This window comes from Prosopis cineraria, unplaced genomic scaffold, assembly GCF_029017545.1.
Source record: "Prosopis cineraria cultivar Desert tree isolate PC_DT_omini unplaced genomic scaffold, ASM2901754v1 PC3, whole genome shotgun sequence".
NCBI classification, from domain to species: domain Eukaryota; kingdom Viridiplantae; phylum Streptophyta; class Magnoliopsida; order Fabales; family Fabaceae; genus Prosopis; species Prosopis cineraria.
In genome coordinates this window covers 13630640-13645289 of record NW_026555334.1, presented here as the reverse complement: position 1 = coordinate 13645289, position 14650 = coordinate 13630640, and the positions used below count along the sequence as shown (strand labels likewise).

The 14650-nt window shown below is 31.9% G+C and overlaps 1 protein-coding gene and 1 pseudogene across 1 annotated transcript; one reads left to right on the top strand and one right to left on the bottom strand.

Moving 5' to 3' along the window:
- Positions 1 to 1507: 1507 nt before the first annotated feature.
- Positions 1508 to 2388, bottom strand: LOC129307433 (18.5 kDa class I heat shock protein-like; annotated as a pseudogene).
- Positions 2389 to 4676: 2288 nt separating this feature from the next.
- Positions 4677 to 5410, top strand: LOC129307432 (17.3 kDa class I heat shock protein-like). Its single transcript, XM_054948395.1, has one exon. It carries the CDS (start codon positions 4884 to 4886, stop codon positions 5352 to 5354), a length of 471 nt encoding a protein of 156 aa, XP_054804370.1. The 5' UTR covers positions 4677 to 4883; the 3' UTR covers positions 5355 to 5410.
- Positions 5411 to 14650: the final 9240 nt, after the last annotated feature.

The following is a 14650-nucleotide window of genomic DNA, read 5'->3' as shown; positions in this document are numbered from 1 at the left end:
AGACGACAAGATGAATAATCCGCAGAGACATGCTCGAATGTTCTCCCCAGATTCTTTAAATTACTCAGATTCTGATGCAGCTAGCTTGTAGTTGCTGACGCTGATGATTTGTAAGGATTTAAGATTTAATTGTACGTAGCATTTATAATAAAAGTTGAGAAAGCTCTCTCTCCGTCTTATTTAGTTATATTGTCACGCGAGCTTCAATATATGTATATAGATATAGATGCTTTTAGCATTGGCTCTTCTAGGAAGTACGAAGCATAGATCACGATACAGGTGATATGATCTACTCTGTTAAATTTCGTAATTAGAAGCTTTCTATGATCTGCCCTGCTAGATTTTGGTAGCTGCAAGCTTTCTGCTACGACACAATTTTCCAGATCAAGAATGTGACGAAGAATGATTGGAGGACGACGAAAATGTTGAATCTGCAGGATAATGGTTGTGCCAATCGTGGGAGAGATAAAAACAAATTTATTGCTTGACATGAACATGTAGGGATGATAATTAAGTTGACGAAGGTCATGTGGCTGGAGAAAGTTAATTAATTACATAAGCAGATATCCACTTTTCACATGTATTTTTAGTTACATGGCTTTCATTCTTATACTACACTGGGTAGTTTCAATCACGAAAGCATGTGACACAATGTTCTCGTTATATCTCCAGCAATTCACCTTATCCAGAAACCACTTTAAGTTTTCTTAATTATTTGAAACTTATAAGCTATATAAGCTCAACCTTCTTGAATAATCTCTTCCTCTGGTAACGTCCCCGTAAAGGCTCCACTATCTCCATGGAAGCCTCACTGGGTCCAATCTGACGAACCTGTAGCAGTCACGCACGACGACATTTTGGTGCTTGGGCTGAAACAAATTTGAGAGATATGAGAGCATCCGATTACGTGTGCTTCAGAATTGCTTGACTCAGGATACGTCGACTCTTAAAATTAGGCGACGGATTGCAGTCTAGAAATCTCCGAAATATCTTACGTCATGTCATTATATTATTTCTCTAACATATTTGTGGCCTACAAAAAAAAAAAATCAGTATTTTAATTTTATTTTATTCTGAGCATTGATGTTGGATTTTAGGTCGCAATCACCACGCCGCTTATCTTCATCTTGATCGTTACACATACCTAATTAACTCTATTATATCCATGACCAGTTGACCAAGTCTTTAAGATAACGGCACACCTCTACTCGAAGAATTATGGGCTAAAACCTCCTTAATTTTATGAAGTTGAATTTGATAACGGTGCTCAAGCATTAAATGCACGTATCATTTAAATTATCAAAATTTTAATTAATAATTTTAATTTCGCACTTTATTTAATGAAAAAACAAAATTATTTAAACGGTTAGATATAAATTATAACAACTTAGATAACATAAGCACTTTACAGAATCCAGATTTTTAATTTTGTTGTACTATAAAATGAAGGGACCATTCTTTTATGTTTCCCCCCTAAATAAAGCATAAAGATCAGGATTTTCTTCAATAAAACATCAATGAAATATATACACATTCAAAGTTATGGGAATGAACAAATACTTTCGCAAGAGAACTAATTTAAGAATAAAATAGCAATTAAGAAAGTAATACGAACTTATTATACTTCAAGAACACATTCACCAGAGTAAATTTGCAGGCACACTAATCTCAGCATATTCGATCCATCCCATCCCAAAAGTTATAATTACCAGAAAGCAGAATTCCCTACCTTACGGACATTGACCCATTTATACTTAGAGTAGACATACTATCTCACTGCCGAAGACGGACCTAGAAAACACGACAATGCATTCATACTTTCTAACCAGAAATCTGGATGGTTTTCACGTCAGGCTTCTTAACCTTTTCCTTAGGAACAGTGACAGTAAGAACCCCATTCTCCATGGAAGCCTTCACCTGATCCATTTTAGCATTTTCCGGCAGCCTGAATCTCCTCGTGAATTTGCCGCTGCTGCGCTCAACGCGATGCCATCTATCGTTCTTGTCTTCTTTCTCGACGTTCCTCTCTCCACTTATCTGAAGCACCCTATCCTCTTCAATCTCGACCTTCACCTCCTCCTTCTTCAGCCCAGGAAGATCTGCCTTGAAAACAGGAGCCTCTGGGGTCTCCTTTCAATCCACCCGAGTGCTGACAAATGCAGAATTTTGGGGAGACGAAGTTGAGAGAGTAGAGGGAAAAGGAAAATCCTTAAAAGGATCCCAAACGTCGAGAGAGAAGGGATCGAAGATGTTGCTCCGTCGACCACCGAAGAAACTCGGGATCAACGACATCTCTTATCAACGGAAACTACGAAAAGGGGATATCGGAAGTGAACTGATGAAGTGCGTTTTGCAGACAACTTTTGCTTGCTTTCTCCTCAATGTAAGATGGAGAGGGGACCTGGCGGGTATATAAAGTAATGGGAGGATAATCTAGTACTTTCCAGTGAAGTTTTGAGAATATTAGAGTGTTTGCGGATTTTAAATGCCACCGCCCACGGACCTTGAAGGAACTGTTCAGAATCCAGATAGTTTCTTGGGCTCTCCAAGCCCAATTAATTCTTTTTTTTTATTTTTAATAATAATAAAGAATGATGAGCGCGTTTTTAACAGAAATCAAATCACAATTAAATTCCATCCTCTCAGATTTATGTTTTTGGTGATTATAGGAGCTTGCATAACTCAATGTCAAGTTTCAACCTAATACCTTTTATATTTACAATTAAATAAATTAGTTAATAATCAAGGTATTAAGATTATATATTGCTTCCATCATAAATTACAAAACAATTTGACTTGGTATAAAATTACTCATATCAATAAAATTTAACGATTACAGTTTACATATTTATTTTTTTAAATGAAAATACAAATTTTTAAAAACATTATTAATTAAATATAGCTTTAAATTCATAATCATTTTAATTCTCTTTTTATTTAAAGGGTAATCGTCAAAAACATTATTAGTAAAACCTTAGAAGTTTTAAATTTTCTTATATCTTGGAACATGAACTACCTCTAATATTATTTATAATACTATACAGTGCATGGGATGTTATTTTTGAAACTTTTTTTAATAGTTAGATGGTGAAAATATTTACATATGAAGTAGTTATATGCCTAAAACAATAAGACATAACTATTACGAAAATGAATAATATTTAAGGATGATGGGAGGAAAAAAAATTGTGGTAACAATGTTATGGATTAATTTTAAACGCCTATTTGATGATAGATAATTTGTTAACACCTATTGTGAATGAATGCAATCGTTTGTTGCACTAAATAAAGATTCAACAAATAAAAAAAGTACAACATATCAATGAATAAATGATTGTTATACATCAATTAGATTTTTAAAAACCTCCTTGTAGACTACTACATTCAAGGTAACATGGGCTTACCACCTGTATCAAGAATTAATATATTTAACCCTTTTCTATTCTGCACTTTGCACTTGAAATAGAGTTGAACATACGTCGTACAAGAAGATTTCTAAAAGAATAAGCAAACTCTTCATGCAAGGTGTGGGAAAACCTTGGTATAACCTGCGGAATTTTTACTTTGGCTTCCAGCGTATTGTCCTTGTAAGTGTGATAAAGGGTTAAATAAATAATGAGTAATCCAAAATGAAAAATATTTAGTGAACAACACACAAGACATAAATTAGAAATTAGAATTGGAGATAAAAGAACCACACCTTTGTATCACACGCAATGAAGTTAAAGTTTTCAATTATCACTGTTGATCGAACCTTCCACAAAACATCATACATCTTTACAACACGCAGTTTGATAGGTTGGGAGTAGTAGCCTTGCTCTAGTTCCAAAAGCAACTGAACATCTTAGGAACCAATCATAAATGTCTTTCGAAAGATCAACAGCCTACTATTCAAGCTTGAATGGAGCTTGTGTAATGTTCATATAAGGTGAAAGGATGCTTTTATATATAGATTAGATTGAACATGCTCAAACAACCACCAGCTTTACATTCAGGCCACGTTAGAAGACAAAGCCAAAAATGTGATAGTAATCAACCAATCAATTAAATGAAATTAGGCAACTGGTTTGTGAGAAATATATGCAAGATTACAAATTAAATCAAATTAAATCAATTCTAACCCATGTGATACATAATCATAATTAATCACCATATACAATCAAGTGTAAAAGTGTAATTGAATTTGATAATTTGTTTTTGATTGACGATCACCACAAATCTTTACACTAATGATTATATTTTCATTAGTTATACATTCAAATCACCACAAATAATTATATTTTCATTAGCTCCATAATGTGCAATTAGGAATTTATTTTGTTCCATCCTCAAGCCAAATTATATTGAGATTAACATTGAAAGCGACATGTGTCAATAAAGGAAAATTTTATTGATTTGAAATCCTAAGTGTGTGTGTGTAGGTTTCGGGTGGGGGGAGTACATGTATAGCCCTTTCAATATCTATGTATAATGATATCATACATATATTGAGGGAAATCCAAATAAAATTATGGTGATTAAAAAAAAAAATCAATCGTGATGTAAGAAACATGAAGATAACTATTAGTGCCGAAAAGGTCAAACGGAGGAAGACCCGCATATAACGAATTGGGCTTACGGGACCACAGTAGTTGGTCTCCAAAGCTTGAAACTCGCGAAAGGTATCTCTAAATCCGAGTCCTAACTCGCGAAAGAAAAATCTGGAAAAGTTGAGGCCTTTCCGGAAAATCTCCTCCCACTGATTTAAATACCGGATGTATCCGCCTTCGTGAACGTCAGAGAAACATCGATACCGTCATTGATCAAGCAGCAATCCCAAGCAGCCGAGCACTTTCCTCTCTTTCCTTCTTTTGTTATTCTTATTTAAATTCGCATATTAGCAAATGGCGTTGATTCCAAGTTTCTTCGGTCGGCGAGGGAGCAACGTATTCGATCCTTTCTCGCTCGACGTATGGGATCCCTTCAAGGATTTCCCTTTTCCCTCTGCTCTTTCCACTTCTTTCCGGGAAAACTCTGCATTTGTGAGCACTCGAATTGATTGGAAAGAGACGCCAGAAGCCCATGTGTTCAAGGCGGATCTTCCTGGGTTGAAAAAGGAGGAGGTGAAGGTCGAGGTTGAAGATGAAAGGGTGCTTCAGATAAGCGGAGAGAGGAACGTCGAGAAGGAAGACAAGAACGATAAGTGGCATCGCGTTGAGCGAAGCAGCGGAAAATTCATGAGGAGGTTCAGACTGCCGGAGAATGCTAAAATGGATCAGGTTAAGGCTTCCATGGAGAATGGAGTTCTCACTGTCACTGTTCCTAAGGCAGTGGTTAAGAAGCCTGATGTCAAAGCCATCGACATTTCTGGTTAAGAATGACATTCTGGATTTCTTGGTTTTGTATTGACGAATATACATGTTTTTGTGAATGAGTCTTCAATTATCTATGTTTGTAAAATCGGGTGTTCTGCTTTCTGGTCAATGTGAGGGAGAGCGTCGTGTTGTATAAGTTGTAACGCTTATGTATGTTTGTAAATTTTCATGGTCTGTGTTGTTTGAAATAAACTGAGTTGGTTTTTCGTTGTTTATTATTTTTACTTCTTTCCGTAAGCGATTCATTCAAATTCTTTGTATATGAAAATTGCTTATAATTATTTAGCATCAACTGGTTAGATAAGGGGGAGGCGGAATAGAAATTGGTCGGTTAGTTTTGGGTTGCTCGTTGAATTTCAAGTCATCCTCGTTTTCAAGATGTATTTCATTTTTGGATCCTTGACTTTTGTTCTTTGCAATTTCCCACCATGGGTTAACAAAAGTTGCACGCCATTTTTAGAATGTGGACTGAATCTTTGATTCAGATGCTTCCATTTCTAGTTGCGTGCTTCAAGGCGTGGAGTTCAGTGGCCTCTCATATTCGAACAGAGGTGAGACATCCAATGAAGGATTTGGAAAAATTTTCAGCTTCAGGGAGATATCAGATCAGTTCACCTACGTCGAAAAATCGCCAGCTCTAACTTCCAAGTTCCAACAAGGGTGAATTTAAAATTCAAAGTGGCAGGAAAAAAAAAAAATTGAAGACTAAAAAAGCTGAATTAGAGCAGGCATAAATATAACTGGGGAGACCCACAAAAGAGAGACCTCAAAAAAAAAAAATTAATTCAAATTAAATTTTAAGTGTTAAACTTTAAAAAGTTATAAGTTTATCTTAAAAATTTATAAATTTATTTTTTAATTTGTAATTGTCTTGTAATACATTTATAATTTATTTTTAACACGGTTAAAGAAAATTTTTGTTGTTAACATTTGAAATATAAATTATAAATTTATTACAATAGAATTATAAAATTAAGAGATTTAGTTGTAAATTTCTGAAATTTGAAACTTAAAATTTAATTTAAATTAATTAATTCTTTTGATTTGCCTTTGACATTCTCCCATATAAAAGTCTTCAACCATCATGATAGGCCTACACAAAGTACTAAATAGTATTGAAATTTGACCTAACTTAAAATCTAATCTCTTTCATAAAAAAAATTAGGTTAGGTATTTTGTAGTTCAGTTTTATCTAGTGATAACCTAAAAATTAACAGGATTAGACTTGGTCCTCTATTAGAGATAATAACTCATTTTAACCTGATAAATTAATTAAGATAATAAAAATATTTATAATCATAATAAATTTATAATAATTTTCAATAACATGAAAAAAATATTTCTGTCGCATTTCAAATGATTTAAATTTGTAATTTTAACAAAAACAATACTAAGTAAACTTTTACAACATTACATTATAACAACAATTTAAAAATAAATTCAATAAAGCTTCATGCACTTATCTTCTTAACATCAATTGCATTTGAAGCATTTATCAAAAATAAATTAATTATAATTATATTAAATAAATTAATAGAATGAGACTGGATCAAGTGATTCAGATGCCCAATTTTTTATTTAATTCAACTTGAAAAAAATTCAATTTTTTTAATTTTTTCAATTCAAAAAGATCAAGATTTATATGAACCGAATAGAATATGATGATCTTAAGTCAAATTAGGATGGGCTGAATTGAAAGAGTTTCGCACAACCTTACATCACAAGCTCTCTTCCACGTACGAAATTGGATAACTACATGTACTTTTATTCGTCCCCATCCCAAAACTAAAGCCTTGAACAAAATGTGGGAGAAAATAAGAGGACACAAGAAGAAATGGAACGCTGGGAAGCAGCAGCAACCACCAAATGCCAATGTGTCATGCCCCTCTAGAAGGTCAAAACTCAACGAGAAAGTGTTTTTCTTTTTCATTTGCAAAAAAGAAAAAAAAAATCCAAGAGTGCGTATTTTGGATAGAGCGTCTCAGCTCTCCAAAAAAATCCAATCAAAGTGGGGAAAATTACTTAGAGATCCTATATAAAAAATTTATCTACAAATTTTTAACACTTATAATTTTTGGTTGTGATGTAAAGACAATACCACTTTGTTAAAATATATCAAATTATATCTGAAAAAAGAATGCATTTATATTTATAAAATACAAAATTTGACTTATTAATTAAGAATTTTATTTATAAATTATGAAGTTACTATTGTAAGTGAAGAATAAATATGACTTCATCAACCTATTATTTATAAAATATGAAATATAACTTGTAAATTAAAAATTTTTAATTGGAAATTATAAAATTACAGTTGTAAGTGAATGATAAAAATACATGACAACTTCAGTTTGTTATCTATAAAATATGAACTATGGCTTGTTAATTAAGAATTTCAACATTTAAATAGTGAGTTATAGTTGTAATTGAAGGATAAATATAACTTTAACCTATTATTTATAAAACATAAAATATGATTTGTGAATTAAAAATGTTTACTTATAAATGGTTAATTCAAGTTGCAATTGTAAGTACAGGGTAAATATAACTTCAATTTGGCGTTTTTTAAATTTTTAGTAAGTAGGGGTTAAAAAAATTTTCACCTAAAATTTCAATTACATTCAAGTTTTAATGGGCTTAACTGTATTTTTCAAGTTCATGGGACTCACTGGTAGATAAGTTCTTTATATGAGATCCATACGTAATTTTTCATCAAAGTGTGGTCAGTGTTTTTTCAGAAAGTATCTGCCAAAAATTATGAATCCACCTAGCCTGTTAAGCCAGGCATAACGGAGATAAATATTCCACATTGTACCTTGGTTTAGATCCGTAACCAAGGTCTGGCCAAAAAAGATCCGTAACCAAGGAAAAAAAAAAACATATTTTGAAAAATAGACTTTTTTGGGCCGCAGACAATAGACACATATTTTATAATATATTTATTATAACAATTACATTGATTAAATATAAAAGCTCATACAAAATTCAATTATGTGAAAGTATAAAAATTCTCGTATTTATTAACTTTAAATTACATTTGTCTTGTTTTATTCATGGAATTTAATGATAATTGCGAATATGAAAAGCTGTACAAGTGTTCTGGAAAAAAAAAAAAAAACAGAGAGATTGAGATGAGAGAAGTGAACAAGACAAGAAAGAATTATGGAAGAAAATAAGGAGTTATTCTCATTCACAGAAAGCTTACAATCACTTGGTTCATGCTTCTTCATATTTATAGTTAACAAGTCCTTAAATTCTATAACATGAGTTACATACAAAAAATTAATCTACATAATTATAGAATACATAACATGTATTAATAATGGAAAACTCTCAATAGGCCATTCATATGGTAGGTTATCAAGTTTTAATTTAGAGAATGCTAAAGGACAACTTTAAATGTTATGGATATCCACATTTATATTACAATATTATAACACTCTCTCATGGATGTCCATAAATAAATATTATACCTTATTAAAACTTTACTGAAAAAAATTCAATAGGACAAAAACCTTTTGAAAGAAAAAGAGTACACTACACATATTGAAGATGCTTTGTTAAAAACTTTAATAGAAAAACCTAATGGAACAAGATCTTAGTTAAGGAAAAAATATAGCATGAACTTTACTCCCCTATGAGGATATCAATTTAACTCCCGTTGATAATAGCATTACTTCTTGTTATTGTATCTCAATAGAATACTAATTTCTTAAATGGATTGTTGGGAATGCCTTTTCAAGCAAATATTTAATATAGTTGAACTATTCATGATTCAACGTCATTATATAATATTTTTTAAGTACATTCCTCTAACATATTTTCTGAATATATTGAGTCATTAATATATATTCTCCATTTTCCTTATACAAATGGTTTCATAGAGTTATAACATCAAATCTTTATTTCATGATCCATTTGTGTACCTACAGGCACTCATTTTTTCCAACAAAATTATAACATATGCAACATCAACAAAAAAATTTGATTATTAGCATAGAATAAAGGGGCTTTTGCACAGATAGCCCATATTATATGATTAAGTAAAACAAATAGCCTATCCTTTTTTAAATTTTAAAAATAACCTTTTTAATATTTAGATTATAATTAATTTACAAAACAACCATTTTTAATATCTGCTTTTTTCAAATACCATGAGATTCAAAATGCTAGAAATCTATGAAATGAGAGAGACAAACGCAAGAGAGAAGACGGAACTCAATGTGAGAGAAACTAACGCAAGATAACAGTAGTATGAGTGAGCCACAATTACAACAACAAGAAACAAGCGTAAGGTAAGATACATTGACAATACTCGATGGAACGGGGCACACTAATGAGGAAACGAAGCTATAGATTCATAATTTTTTATTTTATTAATTTAGGTATTGGATTCTCTATGATAAGAGTCCAAAATTTTTTATGAAATATGTTTGATCTGTTTTGAGCAAATGATTATATATTTTTTATATTACTAATTTGCAATACTACATCATTAATATATGACTTTATATCAATTATAAACAAGTTTATGTCTAATTATTTAGCTTATGTTGATCTACAATAGTATATCAGTGATATACTATTATATATAACTAATATATAAGTCATATCAGTGAAAACTTACTAATTTATTTATCATTAATATAATGCCATATATCAATGATGTGGTATCATAAATCAATAATGGAGTTTTCTTCAATATCTAATGTCCTCTTCATAATATTTTGGAAAAATAGAGAGGAAGAGAGAGGAAAATCTCTGCGATGAAGATGGTGATACAGAAAAATCAAATCAAAAATTTTGATGAAAGAAGCACTGTACAAGAGATGAATATGATGATTCATGAAAATCAGATTAAAAATTTAGTGAAGAAAATATTCAAAGATGATAAATTAGAGAAGGAGCATGCACAATATGATTTTTAATGATAAAAATAAAAGATCCAACAGTTAAAGATTAATTAAATCAGATATATTTTGTTTTAATAATAACTTTATTTTGAGGATAAAAAAAAAACACATCTAATTGATTTTACAAATGGGCCATATTTTAAAATATTTAAAAACCTCATCCATAATTTATAAGAGTTGTATTTTTTGAGGTCATTCAGTTAATTTTCTCTAGAATAAATACACGAGACTTCTCAACCATTAAATTCAATATATATCATAAAAAATTCTAATGATTTTGAAATTATGGGATATTGAATAATTCAATTTATAAGTCAAATAAAATGTAAAATTATACAAATTTTTCAATGTACATGCGTTGAAATAATTACATATACTCAGATTATTTTAATCCACATAACAAATAATTGTTTTGGGCACGCTTCTAGGATTTTTTTCATGTTTCAAGGATTTTCATATAAATTTTACTATTTAGTGAATTATATGCATATGCTATAATATTCAATAGATGCATAATATTTCAATTTCATATACTATTAGACTAATGATATATAAAAAAAATTCACCACAAGATAACATACTTGATCATGATCATTATTAGACCATTGTGAAAATCTTTATTTTCATGTAAATGTTTATATATCTAATAATGTTTACACTTCAAGTGTTTGGACTACATGTCCATGATTTTCATATATTTAAAATAAATGTAATTATACTAAAATGGCATCATTTTCCTTTCCTTTTCCTTTGGCCAATCATCTTTTCATATACTTTTCAAAATATATTTGTATACAAGATCCTCATTTAATCACGTGATATTATTATTAAAATTATTGTCGACAACTTTATATTTTCGATTCCATTTTTCTAATTGTGACATAACTTTTTAAAATCTCTTTCTTGCTTTCAAATGCCTGAACCTCTTTTGTGGTTTCATAATCAATTATGTCTTGACCCTCTTCTAGAATGTTTATCTCCTCCGTATGATCATTTTAATTATTTTCTCCTTTTTTAAGACATTTATATTTGGAACCGATTAAATTTTCATGCTTCATGCATATCTCATTTTCTTTTACAATCATTGGAGCATTTCGACTAGAATATGAGATTTAATAATTCTCACTTTAACTAATAATTATTTTGCAATATTTTCTTGAACCCTTGCTTCTCAATAATTTGGAAAGGCTACTCATCACAAATAATAAACTCAATAAGAGCTATTCTGCATCACTTCTCATTGTAAACATAAGGGACTAAACCCTTCCTTGCCCACTGTTTGTCTCACCAGGTGCTAAATAATTCAACGTGCTTTGCTCTCGATTTGATTCTGCCTTGTGAGGGTTTTTAGTGCATTTTGGTAAATGTCTTTTCAAAGAATTGGTTTCATGCTTGATTGGCTCACAAGTGTAAGTGATGCCACATTGTTTACAAGCTGCCCTGAGTTTCTTCTAATAGTATTTTCATAAAGTGGTCTCAAATTATTGAAGACTTAGTTGGCTTCCTCTCAAATTATACACTCTTTTCTGGTTCTTTTCTCATTTTACCTCTAACTTTTGCTTCTTGAGGAGCTTTTGCTGTATCAGTAATAGGCGAAACATTGGATGGGGGAAGAGGTGTTAGTCCACTTGGAGTAATAGGACTAGGTGCAATAGGTATAGGATTCAAGTTAGTTGATATATCAAGATTAAGGTGTAGGAGTATAATTCTTTTTATTTTCACCGGTAGGAGTAGGAGTAGAATTCACAAATTTAGATTGTGAAGGTGCATAAAGACTCGGACTAGGTGTAGCAGCAGAACACTAGTCTTCCATTTTTTTCTATGCCAAAAACAAAATATGTCTAAATAGTGGAGCCAAAGAAGCCAACAACATCTATATCAAAGCAAGAAACTTTAAGAAGAGGAAAAAAAAATTCTAGAATGAATAGTAATGGCAAAGCATCAAACTTTCTGAACCAAATTTTAGAATGAATAGCCAAACAACACATTTTTAGAAAGCCAAAATATATACATCAGTAAATGAAATCAGACAAAAGAATAATGGCAATTGGTAAAGCATCAAACTTTCAAAACTCATTTCATGTACAGCCGATAAGCCAAAGAAGCAAAACAAAAGAACCATAATATAATTATTATAGAAGAAAACACATTCATACTAAGAGAAGCCATGCATCATGAGTTTAAAGAAGAAGAAACAAGCTATGTTTGATCTAAAAAAGAAAAGCAATAGCCACTAAGCCACAATTCTGATAAACACAAGGTCAAAGAAAAAGAATAGCAATAGCCACGAATGCTATAGCTTATCAGAGATTGAGTTCTTGAATTTGAAGAAGAAACCAGGATCGTCCTTGAACCACAATCATCCATAAATGCAAGCTAAAGAAACACTACAGCCAGGTTGATGGCATCCTTGAGCATCAGAGTTGTTAGAGTTAGAGGCTCATGGTGAGTCGATGACTACTGAGTGTTGACTAGAATGAGAGGTAGAGGGTTTCAAATGGGTGGAGAGTGGAGACTCTGAGGTGCACTTTGACTAGATAGTGTAGAGAAACTAGGTTAGGGTTTCTTCTTTCTTGGAATGAAATGAGAAGGCAAGGGTGGACAAAATTGAGATAGGTATTGGGTATATTAAAAAAAATTAAAATTTACACCCATAGCTCAATGAGATAGGGGCTTGCAGCTGGCTACACATCAACATATTTTTTTAATTTTTATTCACCTAAGGTTAGGTCAGGCAACACTGTCTAACACTTCAACCCTAACCCTAGCCTTACGTGATGGTTTAACCCGGCTAGCTCGTGCCTGATATTCTTCAGGCAGCTTTTTCATCCATTAGGTTGGGTATTTTATGGTCAGGCCGAGTCAAGCATACCAATTTTCGAGCACCCAAAACAGCCCTACTAGGCTCCTATACAATTCCAACCCATATGTAGTCATTATAAATCACCATCTACAATCAATTTAAAATGTAATTAAATTTGATTGATTGTCTTTGACGGATCGTCACCATAAATCTCTACATTAATGATTATATTTTCATTAGTTTATACATTCAAATCACTAACATCCCTACATTAACAATTATATTTCCATTAGTTTTATAATGTACAATTAGGAATTTATTTTGTCTCATCGTGTGTGTGTGTGTGTGTTATGATATTTCCATTAGTTTTATAATGTACAATTAGGAATTTATTTTGTCTCATCGTGTGTGTGTGTGTGTGTGTGTGTGTGTGTGTGTGTGTGTGTGTGTGTGTGTGTGTGTGTGTGTGTGTGTGTGTGTGTGTGTGTGTGTGTGTGTGTGTGTGTGTGTGTGTGTGTTGTGTGTGTGTGTGTGTGTGTGTGTGTGTGTGTGTGGATTTGGGATAGAGGGTGAACATACATAGCCCTTTCAATTTTCATATACAAAAATTTTATACATTTATTGAGGGAAGTTTGAATAAAATCATGGTGATTGATTTCACAAAAAAATCATGGTAAAGTAAGAAACATAAAGATAACGAGAAAAAGAATGTTGGTGTCTGAGGTAATGGAAGGGGCGATCAAAGGTGACTATAGGGGAGAGCACGTTGGTTTTGAGGTGATGGAAGAGAGAGAGACAAGGGTTTGGAGCCTCTGCCTACTGATTTTGTTTTCAGCTATTTGACGAAGGAAAAAGAAAAGTTTTGAAGTCTTCGAGTTAAGATCAAGCTACTACTCGCCGACGTCTAATGCCAATATCCTATAAAAATAAACTTCTTGCCATCGGAGGTACTAGTTTCCCAATCAAACACAATGAAGAAGATGATATCATAAACAAGTAGAAAGCTTACTTTTTGAAGAGAAATTCTAAGGAGGAAGTTGCTTAAAAGAATGATAGGTTTAATGAGGACGAAATGAATGAAGATAACTGTTATGAGGGCAAATGGCCTAAACTCCATGTCACAGCTAAAGAATATACATCTTGGTGCAAGCCATGAGTGAACTCTGTGATTGTGAAACTATTGGGGGCTGACTTTTGAAGCACATCATACGAGACAAAATTATTCACATGTGGAAGCCTTAAGGGGAGATTAAATTTATTTCGACGAGCAATGGTTATTTTACTATCTCTTTTACAAACAAGGAGGATTGAGATTATGCCTTTCAGGAGGGCCTGTGGATGATTGATGACCATTATCTCTTAGTGCAAAAATGGTGACCTAATTTTAATCCTTAAAAAGCATATACACAATGCAAAATTGTTGCTTAGGTTAGACTAATAGATCTACCATTGGAACTTTACAATGCCGAGTCACTTAGAAGAATTGACAATATGATAAGAAGAATTATTCAGGTTGATTTATCTACTTTTATATACGATAAAGGAGGTTTTGCTCGGCTTTGTGTTGAGATTGATTTATA

Coding starts and splice junctions, on each gene's coding strand:
- LOC129307432 (XM_054948395.1), top strand. CDS start 4,884: ATGGCGTTGATTCCAAGTTTCTTCGGTCGGCGAGGGAGCAACGTATTC.